The 16,410-nt window shown below is 52.1% G+C and overlaps 9 protein-coding genes across 9 annotated transcripts; 4 read left to right on the forward strand and 5 right to left on the reverse strand.

Moving 5' to 3' along the window:
* Positions 1-1,077: 1,077 nt before the first annotated feature.
* On the reverse strand, positions 1,078-1,802 carry A1O3_09879 (ribonucleoprotein-associated protein; the record flags this gene model as incomplete). The annotated part of the gene is made up of 4 exons (XM_007739970.1): positions 1,078-1,289; positions 1,448-1,528; positions 1,593-1,658; positions 1,781-1,802. The coding sequence occupies 4 exons, from the start codon at positions 1,800-1,802 to the stop codon at positions 1,078-1,080; spliced, it is 381 nt and encodes a 126-aa protein (XP_007738160.1).
* Positions 1,803-2,291: 489 nt separating this feature from the next.
* On the reverse strand, positions 2,292-3,116 carry A1O3_09880 (uncharacterized protein; the record flags this gene model as incomplete). Its single annotated transcript, XM_007739971.1, has 1 exon — positions 2,292-3,116. The coding sequence occupies one exon, from the start codon at positions 3,114-3,116 to the stop codon at positions 2,292-2,294; it is 825 nt and encodes a 274-aa protein (XP_007738161.1).
* A 496-nt stretch (positions 3,117-3,612) lies between these two features.
* On the reverse strand, positions 3,613-3,873 carry A1O3_09881 (uncharacterized protein; the record flags this gene model as incomplete). Its single annotated transcript, XM_007739972.1, has 1 exon — positions 3,613-3,873. One exon carries the CDS (start codon positions 3,871-3,873, stop codon positions 3,613-3,615), a length of 261 nt encoding a protein of 86 aa, XP_007738162.1.
* Positions 3,874-4,013: 140 nt separating this feature from the next.
* Positions 4,014-6,256, reverse strand: A1O3_09882 (uncharacterized protein; the record flags this gene model as incomplete). The annotated part of the gene is made up of 3 exons (XM_007739973.1): positions 4,014-4,217; positions 4,261-4,597; positions 4,653-6,256. 3 exons carry the CDS (start codon positions 6,254-6,256, stop codon positions 4,014-4,016), a joined length of 2,145 nt encoding a protein of 714 aa, XP_007738163.1.
* A 1,340-nt stretch (positions 6,257-7,596) lies between these two features.
* On the forward strand, positions 7,597-7,866 carry A1O3_09883 (uncharacterized protein; the record flags this gene model as incomplete). The annotated part of the gene is made up of 1 exon (XM_007739974.1): positions 7,597-7,866. One exon carries the CDS (start codon positions 7,597-7,599, stop codon positions 7,864-7,866), a length of 270 nt encoding a protein of 89 aa, XP_007738164.1.
* Positions 7,867-8,288: 422 nt separating this feature from the next.
* Positions 8,289-9,656, forward strand: A1O3_09884 (uncharacterized protein; the record flags this gene model as incomplete). Its single annotated transcript, XM_007739975.1, has 2 exons — positions 8,289-8,593; positions 9,014-9,656. The coding sequence occupies 2 exons, from the start codon at positions 8,289-8,291 to the stop codon at positions 9,654-9,656; spliced, it is 948 nt and encodes a 315-aa protein (XP_007738165.1).
* Positions 9,657-10,490: 834 nt separating this feature from the next.
* Positions 10,491-11,429, reverse strand: A1O3_09885 (uncharacterized protein; the record flags this gene model as incomplete). The annotated part of the gene is made up of 3 exons (XM_007739976.1): positions 10,491-10,892; positions 11,080-11,303; positions 11,396-11,429. The coding sequence occupies 3 exons, from the start codon at positions 11,427-11,429 to the stop codon at positions 10,491-10,493; spliced, it is 660 nt and encodes a 219-aa protein (XP_007738166.1).
* Positions 11,430-12,609: 1,180 nt separating this feature from the next.
* On the forward strand, positions 12,610-14,283 carry A1O3_09886 (uncharacterized protein; the record flags this gene model as incomplete). Its single annotated transcript, XM_007739977.1, has 2 exons — positions 12,610-12,918; positions 12,982-14,283. 2 exons carry the CDS (start codon positions 12,610-12,612, stop codon positions 14,281-14,283), a joined length of 1,611 nt encoding a protein of 536 aa, XP_007738167.1.
* Positions 14,284-14,967: 684 nt separating this feature from the next.
* On the forward strand, positions 14,968-15,968 carry A1O3_09887 (uncharacterized protein; the record flags this gene model as incomplete). The annotated part of the gene is made up of 2 exons (XM_007739978.1): positions 14,968-15,079; positions 15,322-15,968. 2 exons carry the CDS (start codon positions 14,968-14,970, stop codon positions 15,966-15,968), a joined length of 759 nt encoding a protein of 252 aa, XP_007738168.1.
* Positions 15,969-16,410: the final 442 nt, after the last annotated feature.

A 16,410-nucleotide genomic window follows, 5' to 3' on the forward strand; every position in this document is an offset into this window, starting at 1 on the left:
ACAGGGCTTCCCGTTCGCTCAGCCATACTTAAGTCACATGCCGGCCAGTCAGTACTGAAGTGGGTGACCATTTGGGAATCCTGGCTGTTGATTGTTTTTGCATTTTTTGAAATTTGTGTATTTGGGCCTATATCGAAAAGCCCATAATACTAAAACGGGTGGTTGTTTGGCCTTGTTTTTCTACCATACTAGGAGCGAAGAGAGATTTATAGAGACCTTAGTGACGAAACGAAAGAACGAAAGAATGGATGGATGGGTAAAGAAAACCCCCACTCCCCTTTTGGCTTGAGTCTTACTGTATGGTTACAACTTTGATTTGAAGAGTGGACTGGATGGGAGCTTTGGTTGCGAGGTATATCATGTGCTTGATTAAGGACTTGACTGAAGTATGCTTAACAAGGACTTGACTGAAGCACGCCTAACAAGGACTCGACTGAAGCACATCTAACAAGAATTTGACTGAAGTACGCTTAACTAAGACTTAACTGGAGTATGCTTAACTAAGTGAGGACTCGATTGAAGCACGCCTAACAAGGACTTAACTGAAGCACATCTATTCAGCAGTCCTTAGTACTACGCAGTACTACATCTAGGTCTGAAGACGCTTTACGCATGTCATAGTAGAAAGTAGGTCGTAAGGCTCCCGCTGAGACCCTAGCTGGCCAGAAGAGAGCCTAATCCCTAAGACATCGTCGATCGGCGTGCGGTGCGGACACAAATTTCCCACAGGTGCGTTATGTTGAACGGTATAGAAGATTTTTGATTATGGTACATACACGACCACACTCAGACATTGGTTCTTATGCGCAAGTAGCCTCTGTCCTGTCGCAACCTCGAGCAGCACGCCGTTTTCTTTTTCTTTTTCATGTGGCCGCTATCGCTGCAACCTGGTTCCCAGCTCGGCCGATTCGTTCAGCTGAACGGAGACAGGCTAGGACAGGACATGAGCGGCCAGCAGCATCTTTTGTTCGAGGACAATAGCGGGCCAACGTTAATCCGCCTGACCGTCCTTCTTCCTCCACCCTGAACGCGACTCTGTTGTAACTGTTGGCGCATACTGATACTCTCTGCCTCTCTTTAAATCATCAACCGTTCGACCTTGTCCTTGAGCGCGCGAATCTGGGGAGTCAAGTCGCTTCCCTCGTTGGTCGTGATGCTGGCCGCAATGACACTACGGCTGACGCCGCAGGCTCGGCCCAGTGCGACTCGACTCGGCACGTAGACGTAGGGAACATTTTTGTCTTCCGCGAGCAACGGCAGGTGGAGAAGGATCGCCAACGGGGTGGTATCTGTGATGGAAGAGCACAACGTCAGCCAGGCCCGGGTCAAGATTTCAGATATGAGATGCGATCCAAGTTTATGGGATCATGGCTGTTGCTGTGCTGTGCGGCTCATCAAGTCTAGAAGTGGCCCGCCAACACCACACACATGGATTTGTATCACATACCTGCAGCAAGCACGATGATTTCTGCAGTGCCCCGATTCAGCGTCTTTGTAGCCTCGTTCGCTCCTTTCTTCAACTGGCGGTCTGAGAGCAAGTCAGCTTAAGTTTGTCGCAGGCAGAAATCCTGCAGAGCTGGGAAGTATCTTACAGTGCGACGCTTGTTGGACAAGGTCGTAGATCGACTGGGACAGTGCCTCGTCGGCAAGAGGCCAAGCTAGAAGCGCAGAGTCAGTAAGCCAAATACTTCGGATCGAGGCGAAAGCAGTCTCAGCGCGGTTCTTGAAAGAAACGGCCTATGAAAGGAGGATAGGGTATGGTGTGGAGAGAGAGACGTACCGGCTGAAGGATTGTCGGCCATTGTTGCGATTTGGCGATTCTGGCGAAGAGAAATGCAAATGGCGAAAAGTGATTGTTGCGATACGAAGAGATCACTGCCACGACCGGGGCTCACTCTTCGTGCTGGGTGAGTCGCTGCTTTTGACTTGGTTGTGAGGTCGTGAGAGGAGTATCGAGATCGAGAATTTTGAAGAAAAACTACGGGCAAAGTTCTTAGTCCCTCTGAGGTGACCCGTTCAGGTAAGGTCGGCTGGCGTTCTACACCGCCTACTAGATACGGCCTAGCGTCTATGGCGCCCCAGCTACCGGATATAGACGGATATAGTCGTCTGCATCACTCGCCGCTTTACCAGCGCCATCCACCATCCGTTGTATGAATCAAATGCCAGGATACAATACCCAAGGAGAATGCAACTAAGGCACCACATCTTCACGATCCAGGGACCCCATGTCCAGATATATTCAGAAATTATGATGCAGTCAGAACATATTTTGATGCCTGACAGTACCCTTAGGTGGGTTCAGAATCTTCCAGACCTTCTGATACGACGCAAAGACAGCCTTCCTCATCACCCTCATCATAGACAATCAGGGCATCGTTGGACGAGATCTCATCCACTTCCGGAGTAATCTCTTTCACCTCTCCATCAGTTCCAAAGAGCGCCCCTGCCGTGTGATTGGTGCTCTCCACCGTCTTGTCCCTGCTGCATGTAATCTTCTTCAGGCGGTATGCGAAGCCAATGTGCGAAGAATTTTGGAACGTCGCTTCGTTCGAAGTCGTGGAGCCGTCTTCCCCTTTCGGACCAATTGCAACGGGCACACCAGCAGGCGTGCCGTCGACGCCGAAGAAGGCTTTCCAGCCACGACCGCGCGTCTTTGACGTCGTGACACCCGCCCCCTTTACTGTCTTGACGCCAGTTACCATGTACACGGGCTGCTCGTAATCCATCTGTTCGAGGAAAGCGGCGACCTCGGACTGGGCCACCGCTGCATCGAGGAATTTGCGGCTCGGCTCGAACCATTCCGTGTGCATGTGCTGGAAGCTGTACGTCTCGACGTGCTTGCGGTCATATTTGAGACTGGCTTCGGCACCGAGCCCGAAGACCGATAGAAATTTGGCCAAGAGCCCGAATTCCCCCTTGCGACCCTCGCTGATGGTCGCCGAAAAGTCGAATTTGTCGGTGGGGAAGATCTTGGTGTCGATGGTTGAGCGCTCGGGAGTGAACAGAGTCGGCTGAGGCTGGTAAGCGTCGTCGATGACCGCCCCCAACGGTATCGAGTCCGCGGGGAAGTCCCAACCTGGAACCAGGAAATATGTTTTCACTTTGTTTGCCATGAACACTCGTTTCACATGAGCCTGTCGTCTCGCACAGGTTGTGGCCGCCGTGGACAGTAGGTTGGAAGTACTGTAACTTGAAGTGTGGAGGATCGCAGCCCATTGCTAGTAGTATACCCTAGCTGACAACGCATCGAGCCTCGGCATGCATTCGTCATTCTTCAGTGTCAAGCAATAGGCCCAGGGCACATGAGGCCATCTGAGAAGTGCACGGGGTGACTTGTGAGCGTAAATGATTGGAAGTTGTCGTCCACAATCTCCAAGATAGACCAGATCATGGAGATTGACCAGATCATGGAGATTGACCAGATCATGGAGATTGACCAGATCATGGAGATTGACCAGATCATGGAGATTGACCATATCATATCCATCGATCAGAGAGCGACCCTTTTATATAATTTATAATGTATCAAGTGTGCCGGTTATTTGGTGTTCAGAAACTGCATAGCAAGTATGTAGTGTAATATTCTTACGATACGTACTTCGGATATGCTCAACGCAGCTTGTCCAGGAGAACTTGAGCAACCCCGGCCGCCCTGGTACCATTGAACAGTATCCAGGGCGCGATGTAATTGAACCCTTTTCGTTTCTCGGTGAGCTCCAGAAGTACTGCTACCATCGATTGCTTGTCGCGGAGCTTGGAAAGAAGGAAGTCCAAGTCCTTGTCGGTATCCTTTGGCAACTCCCTTAGATAATGCGTCACGGATGCTGCAACGCCAGCCGCAATAGGAGTTGCAACAGAGGTTCCAGACATCTGCTTGGTTCTCTTTCCGTTTGCACTCAGTGCCCTCGGCCATGACGAAATCACGCCCTCTCCGAGGGTGCTGAAATTCACGGTATCGGCATACGGTCCTGGTGTGAAGTCCGATATGTTGCCTTTTCCATCGGCCGCGCCTATAAGATGACTTCATTTCGATTGGCAGGGTACGCAAGGCGCCTGTTTCCTCCTCCATTGCTTGCTGCTGCGAACAAAACGATGCCTGCAGTGTATGCTTCGTGAATAGCTGCTTGGACATTGGTTAAACTGGGCACAAAGTCGGGAAAGCCGAAGGACATGGATATGATGTCCACGCCTTCGCGTATCGCCCATCGAATAGCCTTATTAGTTAGCCCCCGCAGTATATGCCTGGAACTAACGTACCTCTGTGATGTTGTCAGGATGGCCTAAATTGCCTCCAGTGGTGACACGCGCTACATAGACGTCGGCAGTCTTCGTCACTCTGAGTAAGAGGGTCGTGCAGTAGGTTCCGTGACCGTGGCTGTCTTTCGCATCTTCCAACAGATCATTATCCTCACCGGGAATGAAGCTTTTGTACAGGATACGATCCTTCGCAACGCGGACTGCACCGTCACTAGGATCTAGGCCGGTATCAAGGATCGCGACTTTCACAGGACTCTTTCCAGAAGCAGATCGCTTAGGAAGCAGAGGAAAGACTTTTGTACGGAGTTCCTCAAACCACTCCTTGGCTCGATCGGGACTACCAAAGTCAGCCACTTAAACTTACTGTCCAGTATCATAATAGAGCGACTGACGCTTCTTTTCGTGCATCTTTGTCATCAAACAGGCTAAACTCATTCGCTGTTATCTCTGAAGAGGATGGGACGTCATGAAGCAAGCTCTCAGAGTTAGGGATAGAATGCTGAACATCTTCAAGCGCAAACTGTAGAGGGCGGATGATTTCCCTGTGCACTGCTTGACGGAATGTCTCGGACTCGAGTGAGGTCTTGCCGTCACCAAGGGTCCTCGTTAAGCAGGCGCGGACGGCTTCGAGATAGTAAGGTCCCTCTCGGTAGAAGGGCCTATCTTCAGGGTCAACTTTATTATCAACTGCATTCCCCAGTATGGTATTGATCACCGCGGTTTCCGTGGCAAACACAGTAAACTCGGTGTCGTCGTTCAGATCCAGTCTCGAGATCTGCTCCGATTTGGACCGACAGATCTCATCCCATGATTCTTCAAACGAGAGCTCGATCAAGAAAATGCCCAGCGCAAATATGGTTGGCTCACAGAAACCGTCGAACCAAGAGCGTGTCTGCGTTGTCTGTTGGGCATCGCGCAAAACAAAGATTTCGTCAGGATATTCGGTGTTGTCACCCGCAATCAGGTGAATGTCATTGCTCGTCCATCTTCTCTTCAGCCAGGACGTCTGGTACAGATAAAGAAGACATCCAGCAGTCTTCGATGCAAGACGAAGTTTGTTCACAACCGAGAGTTTTCGACGTTGGGATCGTGGACGATACAGCAGCTGGCGTAAGGAGACAGGCGACACCCAAGAAGCATACCTCGAAATCTCCTGATGGAGACGAATGTCGATGATGCCAGTCTTCCTATTGCCTAACACACCAATCAATTCGTCGACGGTATGGGCAGTTGCGAGCTGGAGTCTCGACAATCTAAGGCAGAGGTCGCCTGGTTCCACTACGGTCGCTTCCGCAGGCCTTTTCCACAAGAGTGTGGCGAATCGCACAGCTTTCTTCTTGGGTTGAATCTTGTCGTCGTATGCGTTGGGGCTGGAGAACCCGGCTGGTTCACTGGAATCTTCATCTGAGTCACCATCGATCTCAGCCGGCCGACTCACGCTTGCATCGAGCTCAGCCCAGCTCCAGGCGCGAGCGCTAAAGAGTCCGTTGGAGGTGCTGAGAGCATTGTTCAGTACCAGTCTCAGCTTGATGGCGTCCCAAATATTCTCGGATTTGGCTATCGTCGTGGCTTCATCGACGAGATTGTCCAGTCTGAGCATAATTCTGTGAGAAGCCTTACAGTTGCAGGAGAATCCAGATCTCGTATCAAGAGCACGAGAGATAATAGAAGCACATTTTCTGACCTTGTCTAGCGTTTTGAGCGGAGAAGTGGCGAGACCACGCTTAGACACAACCACAGCCCGCATAGCCAATATTTCAAGTCGATTGTTGAGCTCTTTAATGGCTTCAAGCTGCTGAGCAAGTCGGGCATCTGTCACGCCTTTCAAAAAGATCAAATAGCGATACTTGAAAGCATCATCAGAGTCTCCGTTGGGATCGGCAAGCGCCTCGGTCCAAAGTCGAGTTTGATGTTGATTTTCGACATGGGAAGTTTTTCGGTACCCAAGGCGCCTTGCATATGCGTTATTATGAATGCTGATCTCGAAAATAGCCATACAGGGAGAAAACAAGTCGGCCCAACATTTCAGGTTTGCCGCACAGTGTATAAGAGATTACCATACAGAGGATCAAGTAGTTGCTGAACAGCATTCCACCTTATGCATTTGAATATTCCCGCAAGAGGATCTGTCTGGTGGGAGGAAAGTGTAAAAAGAGACACGGGGGGACGAATTCCAACTCTTCGTATTCCAAGGTTGGGATTTCAGGATGCAACTTCATCGGCAAACTTACAGTATCAATGTCATCGATCATCAGGATTATGGCCAATTCCACAATGGAATCCTTCATCTTGTTGACCACACTCGAAAAAGGCCAAAATGACTGGCCAAGGTTTTCCTCCATTGTCGAATGTATCTTGATGCTGTTATGGTCCCACGCATTATCGACCATACTACCGGTCCGATATCGTAGGACAAAGCTGATTGTATTGGTGTATAATGTTTCTTCGGTTTTATTTTGAGAAGTAGATCCTCCACACGGCCACGGGCTCTTGTGTTGATTTTCCCTCTATCAGCCGCGTCAAGATAATCCCGAATGACGGCTAAAACGAACTTGATAGAGTCTAGGACCAGCAGGGGATCGCACGTGGCCCGGCCATTGCGAGAAGGAAAAGATATAGGAGCGTGGCACCGGGGTCGGGGACGAGATCATCGGTCGCAATAGTAAGACTGGTTTCTGATCGTTTCCGTCGAAGAGACGAAGATGATTTTTGCCTCGCGAGTAGAGGATGCATCTACGAGGCTGCGCAAGATCTGGTTGCTGTTAGCACTAGCACGTCGATGAGAACTTGAAGAAGAGATTCACCCCATCAAGTCCTGTCAGCCCGGGCGACTGGCCTCAGCCTCAGACTCAATTCATGGAGTGGATGGTGGCCTGACATTGACGTCGACGTTGACGTTGACTTGATGTCGACGTCGATGTTGGGGCGGTGTTGAGTGCAGTGCGCAGAGTGCAGTGTCCATTATTGGACCACTGCCAGTGGGCATCTGGAGCAGGAGCCTCAGGCGCGTGCCGAACCTTTTATGAATAATTACGGGGTGCCTACCGCCCACTAGGTGCCTATTAGGTGCCTATATCCAAGTACGGAGTACGTACTACTAGGTGCCTACCAACCTGTCTAACTTGGAATAGTTTAGACTTAAGCCTCTAAGCCCCGGGCACCTTAGCACCCCTTGGCCTTAGCCGTCACATCAGCTTCAGCCGTCACCCTCAGCCTACGCCCCTCAGCCCGAGCCCCTCAGCCCTCCTACTGCCAGGCTGCTGCTATCTTTCGAGTCTCTGTAGACCAATTCCCCTCGTATGATCATGAATTCCAATTCGATATGACGACCGAAGCATGGACACTATATCATCCAAAGTTGGCGAGTGCCTGGCTTTGTATCGCCGTCTCCTCGCTCTTCCAGCAGAATCCAACCGACCCGGAACCCCTTCGAAAGCGTCGAGACTGATCGCCACCCGTGAGCAATTCATTCTCTGGTATTCAAACATTGGCGCCCATCAAAAGGGCCGTGGATCGTTGGATTACCGTCTTCGAGAAGCCTCTCACCTCCGTGATCTGGTCATAGAGATCTTGGACCGACTCAGTCGTATCCTGGCAGAAGGTTAGTCTTTCCGTCCTGTCTCCTGTCTACTGCCTATTAAGCAGGATGAGGATGAGGGAGTGTCTGACCGAGTTGGCCCAGGCACCCACCTGGCAGATGACGATGAAGCCTCAGCCTCGGCCTCCGATGGATCGATAGATGAGGAATTACGGTCACGCTTTCCCGAAGACAAATTTGAAAGTCTCGAGATTAGCGCCCGGGTCGCCATAAGTACCTTACTCCGCCTGAGCATCAGTCTGCGGAATCCAGCCCCATTTGACCGTTATGTGAGAGCAAAGGCGGTCGATGTTTCAGAGTTTACACATTTCGATTGGCTCTATCTCGAGGACTTGTTCCCGCAGCTTGAAGAATTCTTGAAGAGACGTATGCTTGAAGCTATATTGCAGCGCCAAGGTTTCTCAAATATTGCCAGAACCATCACTCCAAGATGGCACGCGAGCCAGATGACATGGAGCCAGGGAACGAAGCTCGCTTTGAAAGTGTCTCAGTGTCCGGAGAAACGACAGCCTCGTCCCTGCCCGCAGAAATCCGTCTTGAATTGAGTCAATCCGAAGCCAGAAACGTCGCGTCATTCTCTGAATCGTCTTCTATGACGTCCTATGCTTCCTCGAGTATGGATGGCTCGAGGCCCAGGGTGCCATCACCGCCTGAAGGCGCCGTGCTTGGTGGGGACCCTTTCGAATGCCCTTACTGCTTTCAAATAGTTGCGGAGCCTGATAGATACCATTGGAAGTGAGTATCACACTCATGATGATATTTTGCCACTAACCACTCTCTCGATTATCCAAGGCGACATATATATCGAGATCTGCAACCTTATGTCTGCACTTTCCAAGATTGTGAGAAGCAAGACCAACTGTTTGCAAGTCGCCATGAATGGTTTGAACATGAGCTCCACATGCATCGACGAGAGTGGACGTGCCCGGGGCACTGCGACCTCAGCTTCAGCTCCAGGGTAGAGTTCGAATCTCATCTCGCCGTAAATCTTCCCAAGCTGGGCAAGAGTGGTGCACTGCTTAAACTGGTCCAAACATGTGAACACCCAATTCCGACACAGGCATCGGCGCCATGTCCGTTCTGCCATGAATCTATACGAGGAAGGACGAGAATCGAGACACATATCGGACGGCATCTGGCTGACTTGTCTTTGAGAGCTTTGCCTTTGACGGCTCAATACTCAGACTCCTCGGACTCCTCGGACTCGAACGATGATGGCAAGCCTGACATGCCAGATGATGCTAGCTTGCGCGACGATCTGATTGAAGCGGAGGAGATTCCGTATATTGAGTGGTTCATCAGACAAGGCGACAGGCCTTTTTATAGTCCGCCCTCTGACCAGTTTGGACTTTCCACCTTGAAGAAAGTCTTTACAAGACAGCCTGACTATGATGCTACCTTGCGCGACGCTTTGATTGAAGCGGAGCGGGAAATGCGGCGGAAAGGGGCGCGGAAGGTAATATTATACTTTGAAAACGAAGAGTCTGCTGTGAGGACGCCCTCTGATCGGTCTGGACTTTCCACCTTGAAGAAAGTCTTTACAAGAAAACCAAAAGACCCTGCCAGGGAACAATTACGTCGTGATTTGATAGCTGGAAACCTTCCGACGCCGATGAGGCCGACGCCGGTCGGTGTAGGGTTACCAAGGTCAGCTACTTTCAAAAGGCAAGAGAGCAATGTTGAGGACTCTATTGAGCCGCTCCGTGCAGGGTTACCAAGGAAAGGTTCTTTTACAAGGCAAGAGAGAAATGATGAGGACTCAGGAGGAGCTCGTGCCAAAAGGCGCATGAGTATGTGAATGAAGCCTTAGAGCCCCTGGAACGGAGAGGTGTGTCTTGAAACTCTCAGCGTTCTGTTAGTTTCGAGCAGGCTCGTAGCATGTCATGCCCATCACAATAGTTGGAGGATCTATAAGACATGCGCCCAGCTCGGACCAAATGTCTTTCTTGGATGATCCTCTAGGAGACGATGTACCATGCACTGTAGCCTGATCGGGGCTGAGCCAGGCTCGGCTGACTTTGGCTACCATATTCGGATTCACCCGGCCAGGAAAGAGAGGAGACTCGGCCTGAAACGGCTGTTTGAGGCCGGTCGGTCGGTCGGTCAGTGTTGGTCGGTCAGTGTTGGTCGGTCAGTGTTGGTCGGTCAGTGTTGGTCGGTCAGTGTTGGTCGGTCAGTGTCGGGGGTGAGTGTCGGGGGTGAGTGTCGGGGTGAGTGATGTATCTATATAGTACTTCTACTCTACGCGGTGTGGATGGGAATTCAAAAGCTCGACGTTCATTTCGAAGCACCTGATGATCTATGTATGACTGACAGTGCCAAATATTACCCGGATCGCTTCGCTGTCTGCTATAGAACATGAACACAAGATTGAACGCCGTCTGTCACCAGGCAGGCCAACAAAGCAAAGGAAATCCATCTTGTCCTTCCTTCTGCGTGTCTCTAAACAAATCAAAAGTCCCACCACCACATGTAGACAGTCTTTACAGGCATGCCTTGCCAGTGTCTCTTTCTCGCTGTCGCTCTCGTTCCTTTCCACCCAATCCAGTTCAATCCAATCAATCCAATCCAATACCCAACGTAATGATTGAGATAATGGATCTTCGCGTTGGCACTGAACTGGCATTACTATTCAGTTCGACAGCACTGGCGTTTTGCCGACCCATTCCGAATCCGGAGACAACTCTTGCAACACCCATTCGGCAATACTCTTCCTGGACAGGAACATGCCGTCAGTGCCGGAGCCGGTGTAGGTGGCGGAGACGGGCTTTGCGGGCCCATTTCCCAGGAAAGGCACACGGAAAAGAGTCCACTTCAAACTGGACGAGTCCCACGATGCCACCAAAGAGCCCAAGCCGTTGAACTCGCGATAAGCATCGCCGCCGATGACCTTGATCAAGGCCACTGATGCACTCCATTTCCAGCCGCCCTTGTCCTCGGGTGCCGGGTACGAGCACGTGCCCAGCACCAACGCCCTCTCGTAGTGGTTGGCGGTCAGCACCGGGTATAGTTTCGTCAAGGCGTCGGTGACAGGCTGGATACAGATATATATTTAGTTTCAGATTCATATACAGATTCAGAGTCAAGAGTCATATTTGCTCATTCAGATTCAGATTCAGATTTGCTCATTCATCCTACCTCTGAACCAGACACTGGGAATGGGGAGATCTGAACCAGACATGGAATGGGAAGATGAATGCATATGTAAGATATTGACTTACCGTGCCTTTGGATCCATACGTCGGTCCGGCGAACGACACAAAGACCGTGGGACCCGAGGTCACGGCTTTCTCCAGGGCCGATGCATCTTCCAGCGAGCTCTGGATCACCGTGACCTTGGAATTCTCCTTGATGTCGTCGGGGATCTTGGCCGGATTTCGCACGTAGAGCGTCAGGCTGTGACCTTGCTCCAGGGCTAGTCGGCTGAAGTCCAATCCAGTTTGGCCTAATTAAATGAGAAGCGGTGAGCGGGTACTTCAACTTGGAGCGGTGGTGGGGAGTGGACGCATCGATAAAACAATCAATATCAATACATACCCGTCGCGCCGAGGACAAAAATGTGCTTGGACATGGTGATGGGATGGTCCTTATCTTTCCTACTACTATGTATGTAGTATGTAGTATGTAGTATCCGGTTGATATCAGGGCTGGGGTGAGAAACAATGTACGCAGGACGGAGGACGGAGGAGTTGTTGATGGCTGAAAGGACGACTGTCGACTGGCGACTGTTGCGTGTGCTGCATATATATATGTTGATATTGATCTGATAGTCTTGCTACAGTAGTAGTTCTCAAGTTGGCGGGGCTAGGGATACACACAGATACACACAGATAGGAACGAACGAATGGCGTCATTCACCAAACCACAGTATTGAATATTTCCGGCTCGGAACCAGCCACCCTCCGATTTTCCATTTTCGATTTTCCTCCCATGTTTGATGTTTGGGGGTGGAAATTGCGCCAAGGGGGTGGACAAAACACAAAGACAAAACATACTTAATAGAAGTAATACTTCGTATGTACTCAGTATGTACTCTCCTGCAAGTGTGCGACATATGTACTCCGTACCAATACCTCCGTACCCCGTCGCCTGGCGGCATGGAGAAGAGGAGTGCAATGCAGGAAGGAATCAGGGTTCCTGATCAGGGAGGTAATGTCATACTTACATACCTAGGTATCTTGCTAGGTACTAGGTACCAGGCATGGTAGGCTGCATACTCCGTGCATATAGTACAATCTCTAACGAGATGGAGGCGTCGACACCCGATTGACGCTCGAAGCTGGAGGTGTTGGGTGTTGGGTGTTGATGCGAAGAGTTCCTCGTGCCTGCTCTCCCTTCCCCTCCTTGTTGGCGAAGGAGAAAGAGCCTGCTTGCCACGTTCAGAAGCCAAAGTCGGTGAAGACTAGACTATGACTTTTCTACTGGCCGTCGATCGCCGAAATTTCGGTCCCGGCCTCGAAACCGGCCGGCAGGGCCTGCGACAGGGCCGGAAAAGTTGCCGGCCGATTTGATCTGCAGTCATTCGCGGTAAGGGTTTCGGCGTTATCCTTATATCCAACACTCTTCCCTACATATACAAAACTTCAGATGTGAAAAGGCTTCTTGTGGCAGTCAGTCTATCGAGAATATCATCAAAGCTGCCGCGCCAATTCTTTGCTCATCCAGCCAGATTTGGGGCCAAATCTGTTCCAGCCAGTAGACCGGTTTGATTATTGACCAGCCGGGGTTGAGTGGGCGGAACCCCCAAATCCATGGCAGAGCCGCTCACCCAGAAGACCCTCGCGGAAGGCGCGCCACAAAATGACCAAGGATCTGATCACGATCCAAATCAGGTGTCAGCGACCGGGCAAGGACAAGCCCAGCAAGAGACGGCCACGCACAATGACCAGCCCTACACCGTGTTCAGAGAGAGGGAGAAGATCGCGATCATCCTCACAGCCTCGTTTCTCGCTCTCGCTTCTCCACTGTCCTCGGCGGCTTATTTCCCCGCCATCAACACACTTTCAGCCGACCTCCACGTCTCGGTGTCGGTCATGAACCTTACGGTCACGGCATATCAGGTGTCTCTCTCTATGTTGTCTCCATGCAAATCAGGTCTGCGGTGCTGACTAGGATCCCGCCAGATCTTCCAAGGGCTGGCGCCGTCGTTCATAGGGACATTCTCCGACACCAAGGGAAGAAGGCCTGCATATCTCGCCTGCTTCATCATCTACCTTGCCGCGAACTGTGGATTGGCAACTCAGAAAAGCTATGCCGCATTATTCGTCCTGCGATGTCTGCAGGCGTCGGGCAGTAGCGGGACGATTGCGCTTGCCAGTGCGGCAGTGGCCGACGTCAGCACAAGAGCAGAGAGAGGGAAGTATCTCGGCTATGCGAGCATGGGGGTCACGTTGGGCCCGGCGCTGGGACCGGTCATTGGAGGAGCCATCGACCAAGCACTGGGATGGCGCTGGATCTTTTGGTTCCTTGCCATCTATGGCGGGTTTCTGCTCCTCGTGGTCATTCTGCTGTTCCCCGAGACATGTCGTTCTGTGGTGGGCAATGCCTCGGTACCGCCTCAGCGGTGGAACCGAACGGTGTACCAGATGTATCGTGTTGCACGGGACAAGAACGGCAGCCACGCAGGAGAAGAAAGAGAAAGATGGAACGGCCACGAAATCAATCGCGGTTCCATCATGCCGCCCCGCTGGCGGCCTCGGCCGTGGAACGTGTTTCGAATCGCACTGCAGAAGGAAGCCAGCATCATCCTCGTGTATGGCGGCCTCATATACGCCGGATACATGATGGTTCTCAGCACGCTGACCTCGGAGCTCCACAAGCGATACGGTCTCGACAGCTTGCACATCGGACTGTGCTACCTCCCAATCGGCGTCGGCAGCCTGACCTCCCGGTGGACCGTCGGCACTCTCCTCGATCGCAACTTCAAGAGACATGCGCGTCAGCAGGGTATGGCCATCGTCGCCAACCGACAGCAGAACATCGACAACTTCAACGTCGAGCGGGCCCGCCTGCAAATCACACTCCCCTTTCTCATGGGCAGCGCGTTGTTCTTGATCGCATACGGCTGGGTCATGAACTTCAAAACCTCCATCGCCGCGCCCGAGGTGTTATTGTTCTTCGTGGGCCACTTCACCACTGGCACCAACACCTCGCTGAACACGCTGATTGTCGACACGAACCGCGAGAGCCCTGCCACCGCCACCGCGTCAAGTAATCTGTTTCGCTGTCTGCTGGGGGCGGGCTCGGTGGCTGTAGGCACTCCGCTGATCCAGCGCATTGGTATCGGATGGACAGGCACCTTCGTTGCCGGCGTGTATTTGATCGGCTCCCCAGCATTACTCCTGCTCTACATGTATGGCATGGGCTGGAGGAAAGAACTCAAGGACCGTGAAAGACGGAAGGAAGAGGCCAAAGTGAAATGTTAGTTCTAGTGCCACAACCACTAGGGATTTAGTCACAACCCACTGGGGATTTAATCACAAGGGCTCCTAGGCTTTTGCACTCAATACTCTCTCTACACCCTGGAGCCCTCTTGGGCTCCAGTACCACGGCAAGATCCTTCGACCTCGCCCACTAATCTGCCTTGCATGGGACCGGGCAGGTGTATGCATGTGTATGTGTATGTGTACTACGTAGTACCGAGTACGTAGTACGGCGTAATGTCCAACTACCTAGTAATTGTGCGAAGTTGGGTGTCTTACACTACCTAGTTCGACCGGGCCTGAACCGGGCCGGTCTTACTCCACGGAGCCGCGCACTCCGTCACCTAGCGCGCGCAGTGGGCCCGCCAGCCTGTGCCCGTCTCCGAATCGGACAGGCTCAAGCATCCATCGGATTCCACCAGCGCCAGTGGAATTTGTGATAAGCTCAATATTAAATGGCGGGCAAAGCTTGTGTCATCTTCCGTCTTTCGTCTTCCTGTTCCCTGACCTAGACCTACGATTTCTTATTCCAAGGTTCCCCTTCCAGCGTGTACCTTCTCGACGGTAACGGTATTTGTGGGCAGTGCCGGTTTTAAGGGCCGTGAAACAACCACCAGTCACCAGTACCAGTCACCACTCATCACTTTACTACTCACCACTCGCCAGAGACATCGTCAAGCAATCATCATGGCCACCAAGACAGAAAAAGAATGTTGGTTTCGAACCGATCTGCCTCCGCCGGTGACGGGCTCATACGAACCGACCGGAACATGGGAAGAGACGGGGTCGTTGCGCAGTTGTGAGTGCTCCCATGCCGTCCCGCATGCATGATGGTGATTCTAGTCTTTTACCGCACATCCCTTTTTCCTTGCCGACTACACTTTTCCTTTTCCTTTCGATCGTCCTGCCTCCTGCCCAGAAACGAATGTCGGGCGCCATTGTCTGTTTCTCCTCGACGAATGCGAATGCGAATGCGAATTCCAATACGATTACCATCTCAGCCTTGCAGATCAAACTAACCATTGACACGTGGCAATGCAGACATCACCGGACCCCGAGACGCCAAGAAAGCCGTCATCGTGGTCTACGACATTTTCGGGCCGTCATCCCAGATTTTCCAAGGGGCAGACCGCATCAGCCAGCACTTCGCCGGCTCTCTGGTGATTGTGCCGGACTTTTTCAAGGGCCAAGCTTTACGGCCCGACCAAATGTCCCAGGTGCGCGACTTCATCGCCGGGCCGGGAGATTTCAAACTCAACGCCGAGGTCCTTGGCAAGGACGTCGTCCCGGCCGTGCGCAAGCTGTTCCCGCAGATCGACGAGAAGGGCCTGGGTGCGTTGGGCTTGTGCTGGGGAGCCAAGATCGTCGTGCTGGCCGCCAACGCTGACGCTCCCGAGTTCGGCCCGTTTGGAGCCACCGCCCAAGCCCACCCGGCAGGGCTGGACGTCGAGGACGCGAAAAAGCTCAAGGCGCCGCATCTGTGTCTGGCCAGCAAGGGTGAGGACAAGGACGTGGTCGCGGCTTATGCGAAGGTCCTCGCCGCCAATCCGGCCAGCCTGGTCCAGACCTATGCGAATATGCATCATGGCTGGATGGGCGCCAGGGGCAATCTCGAGGATGAAGAGAACCGTGTCGAGTACGAGAAGGGCTATCGACAGGTCGCGGAATTCTTTTCAAAACACCTGTGAAGTGAACTGTGAACTGTGGACCGTCGACCTCGACCTACATGTGCAGAAGTTGGACAGCACTGGGAGGGAAGCTGTTCGACGCAGCCGAGTTACACTGCAGAACAGGACTGCCATGGGCTACACTGGACTGGGAAAGAAGCTCTTCGACGCACCCTTATAATGGTCGTTAGGCTGACTAGGCCCGGTTGTTCCAGCAAGGGGTATGGGACTGTTTGTTAGACTATATGCCAAAAGCGCTGTTCGTAGCCCACAGCTGATTCATACATCCCCAAGGGGCTAAGGAGGCCCCTAAGCCTGAGGCTGGGGTGTAGGCTAGGGGGTATCCTAAGGCTAGGGGTAAGGCATGAATACATGAACATGAATGCGATCTGTACGAAGTATTCGATGGGCTACAACTACAACTACAATACGACCTTTTTGCTTGCAGACCATACTGCATAGT

Source organism: Capronia epimyces, assembly GCF_000585565.1.
Source record: "Capronia epimyces CBS 606.96 chromosome Unknown aczIQ-supercont1.10, whole genome shotgun sequence".
NCBI classification, from domain to species: Eukaryota; Fungi; Ascomycota; class Eurotiomycetes; order Chaetothyriales; family Herpotrichiellaceae; genus Capronia; species Capronia epimyces.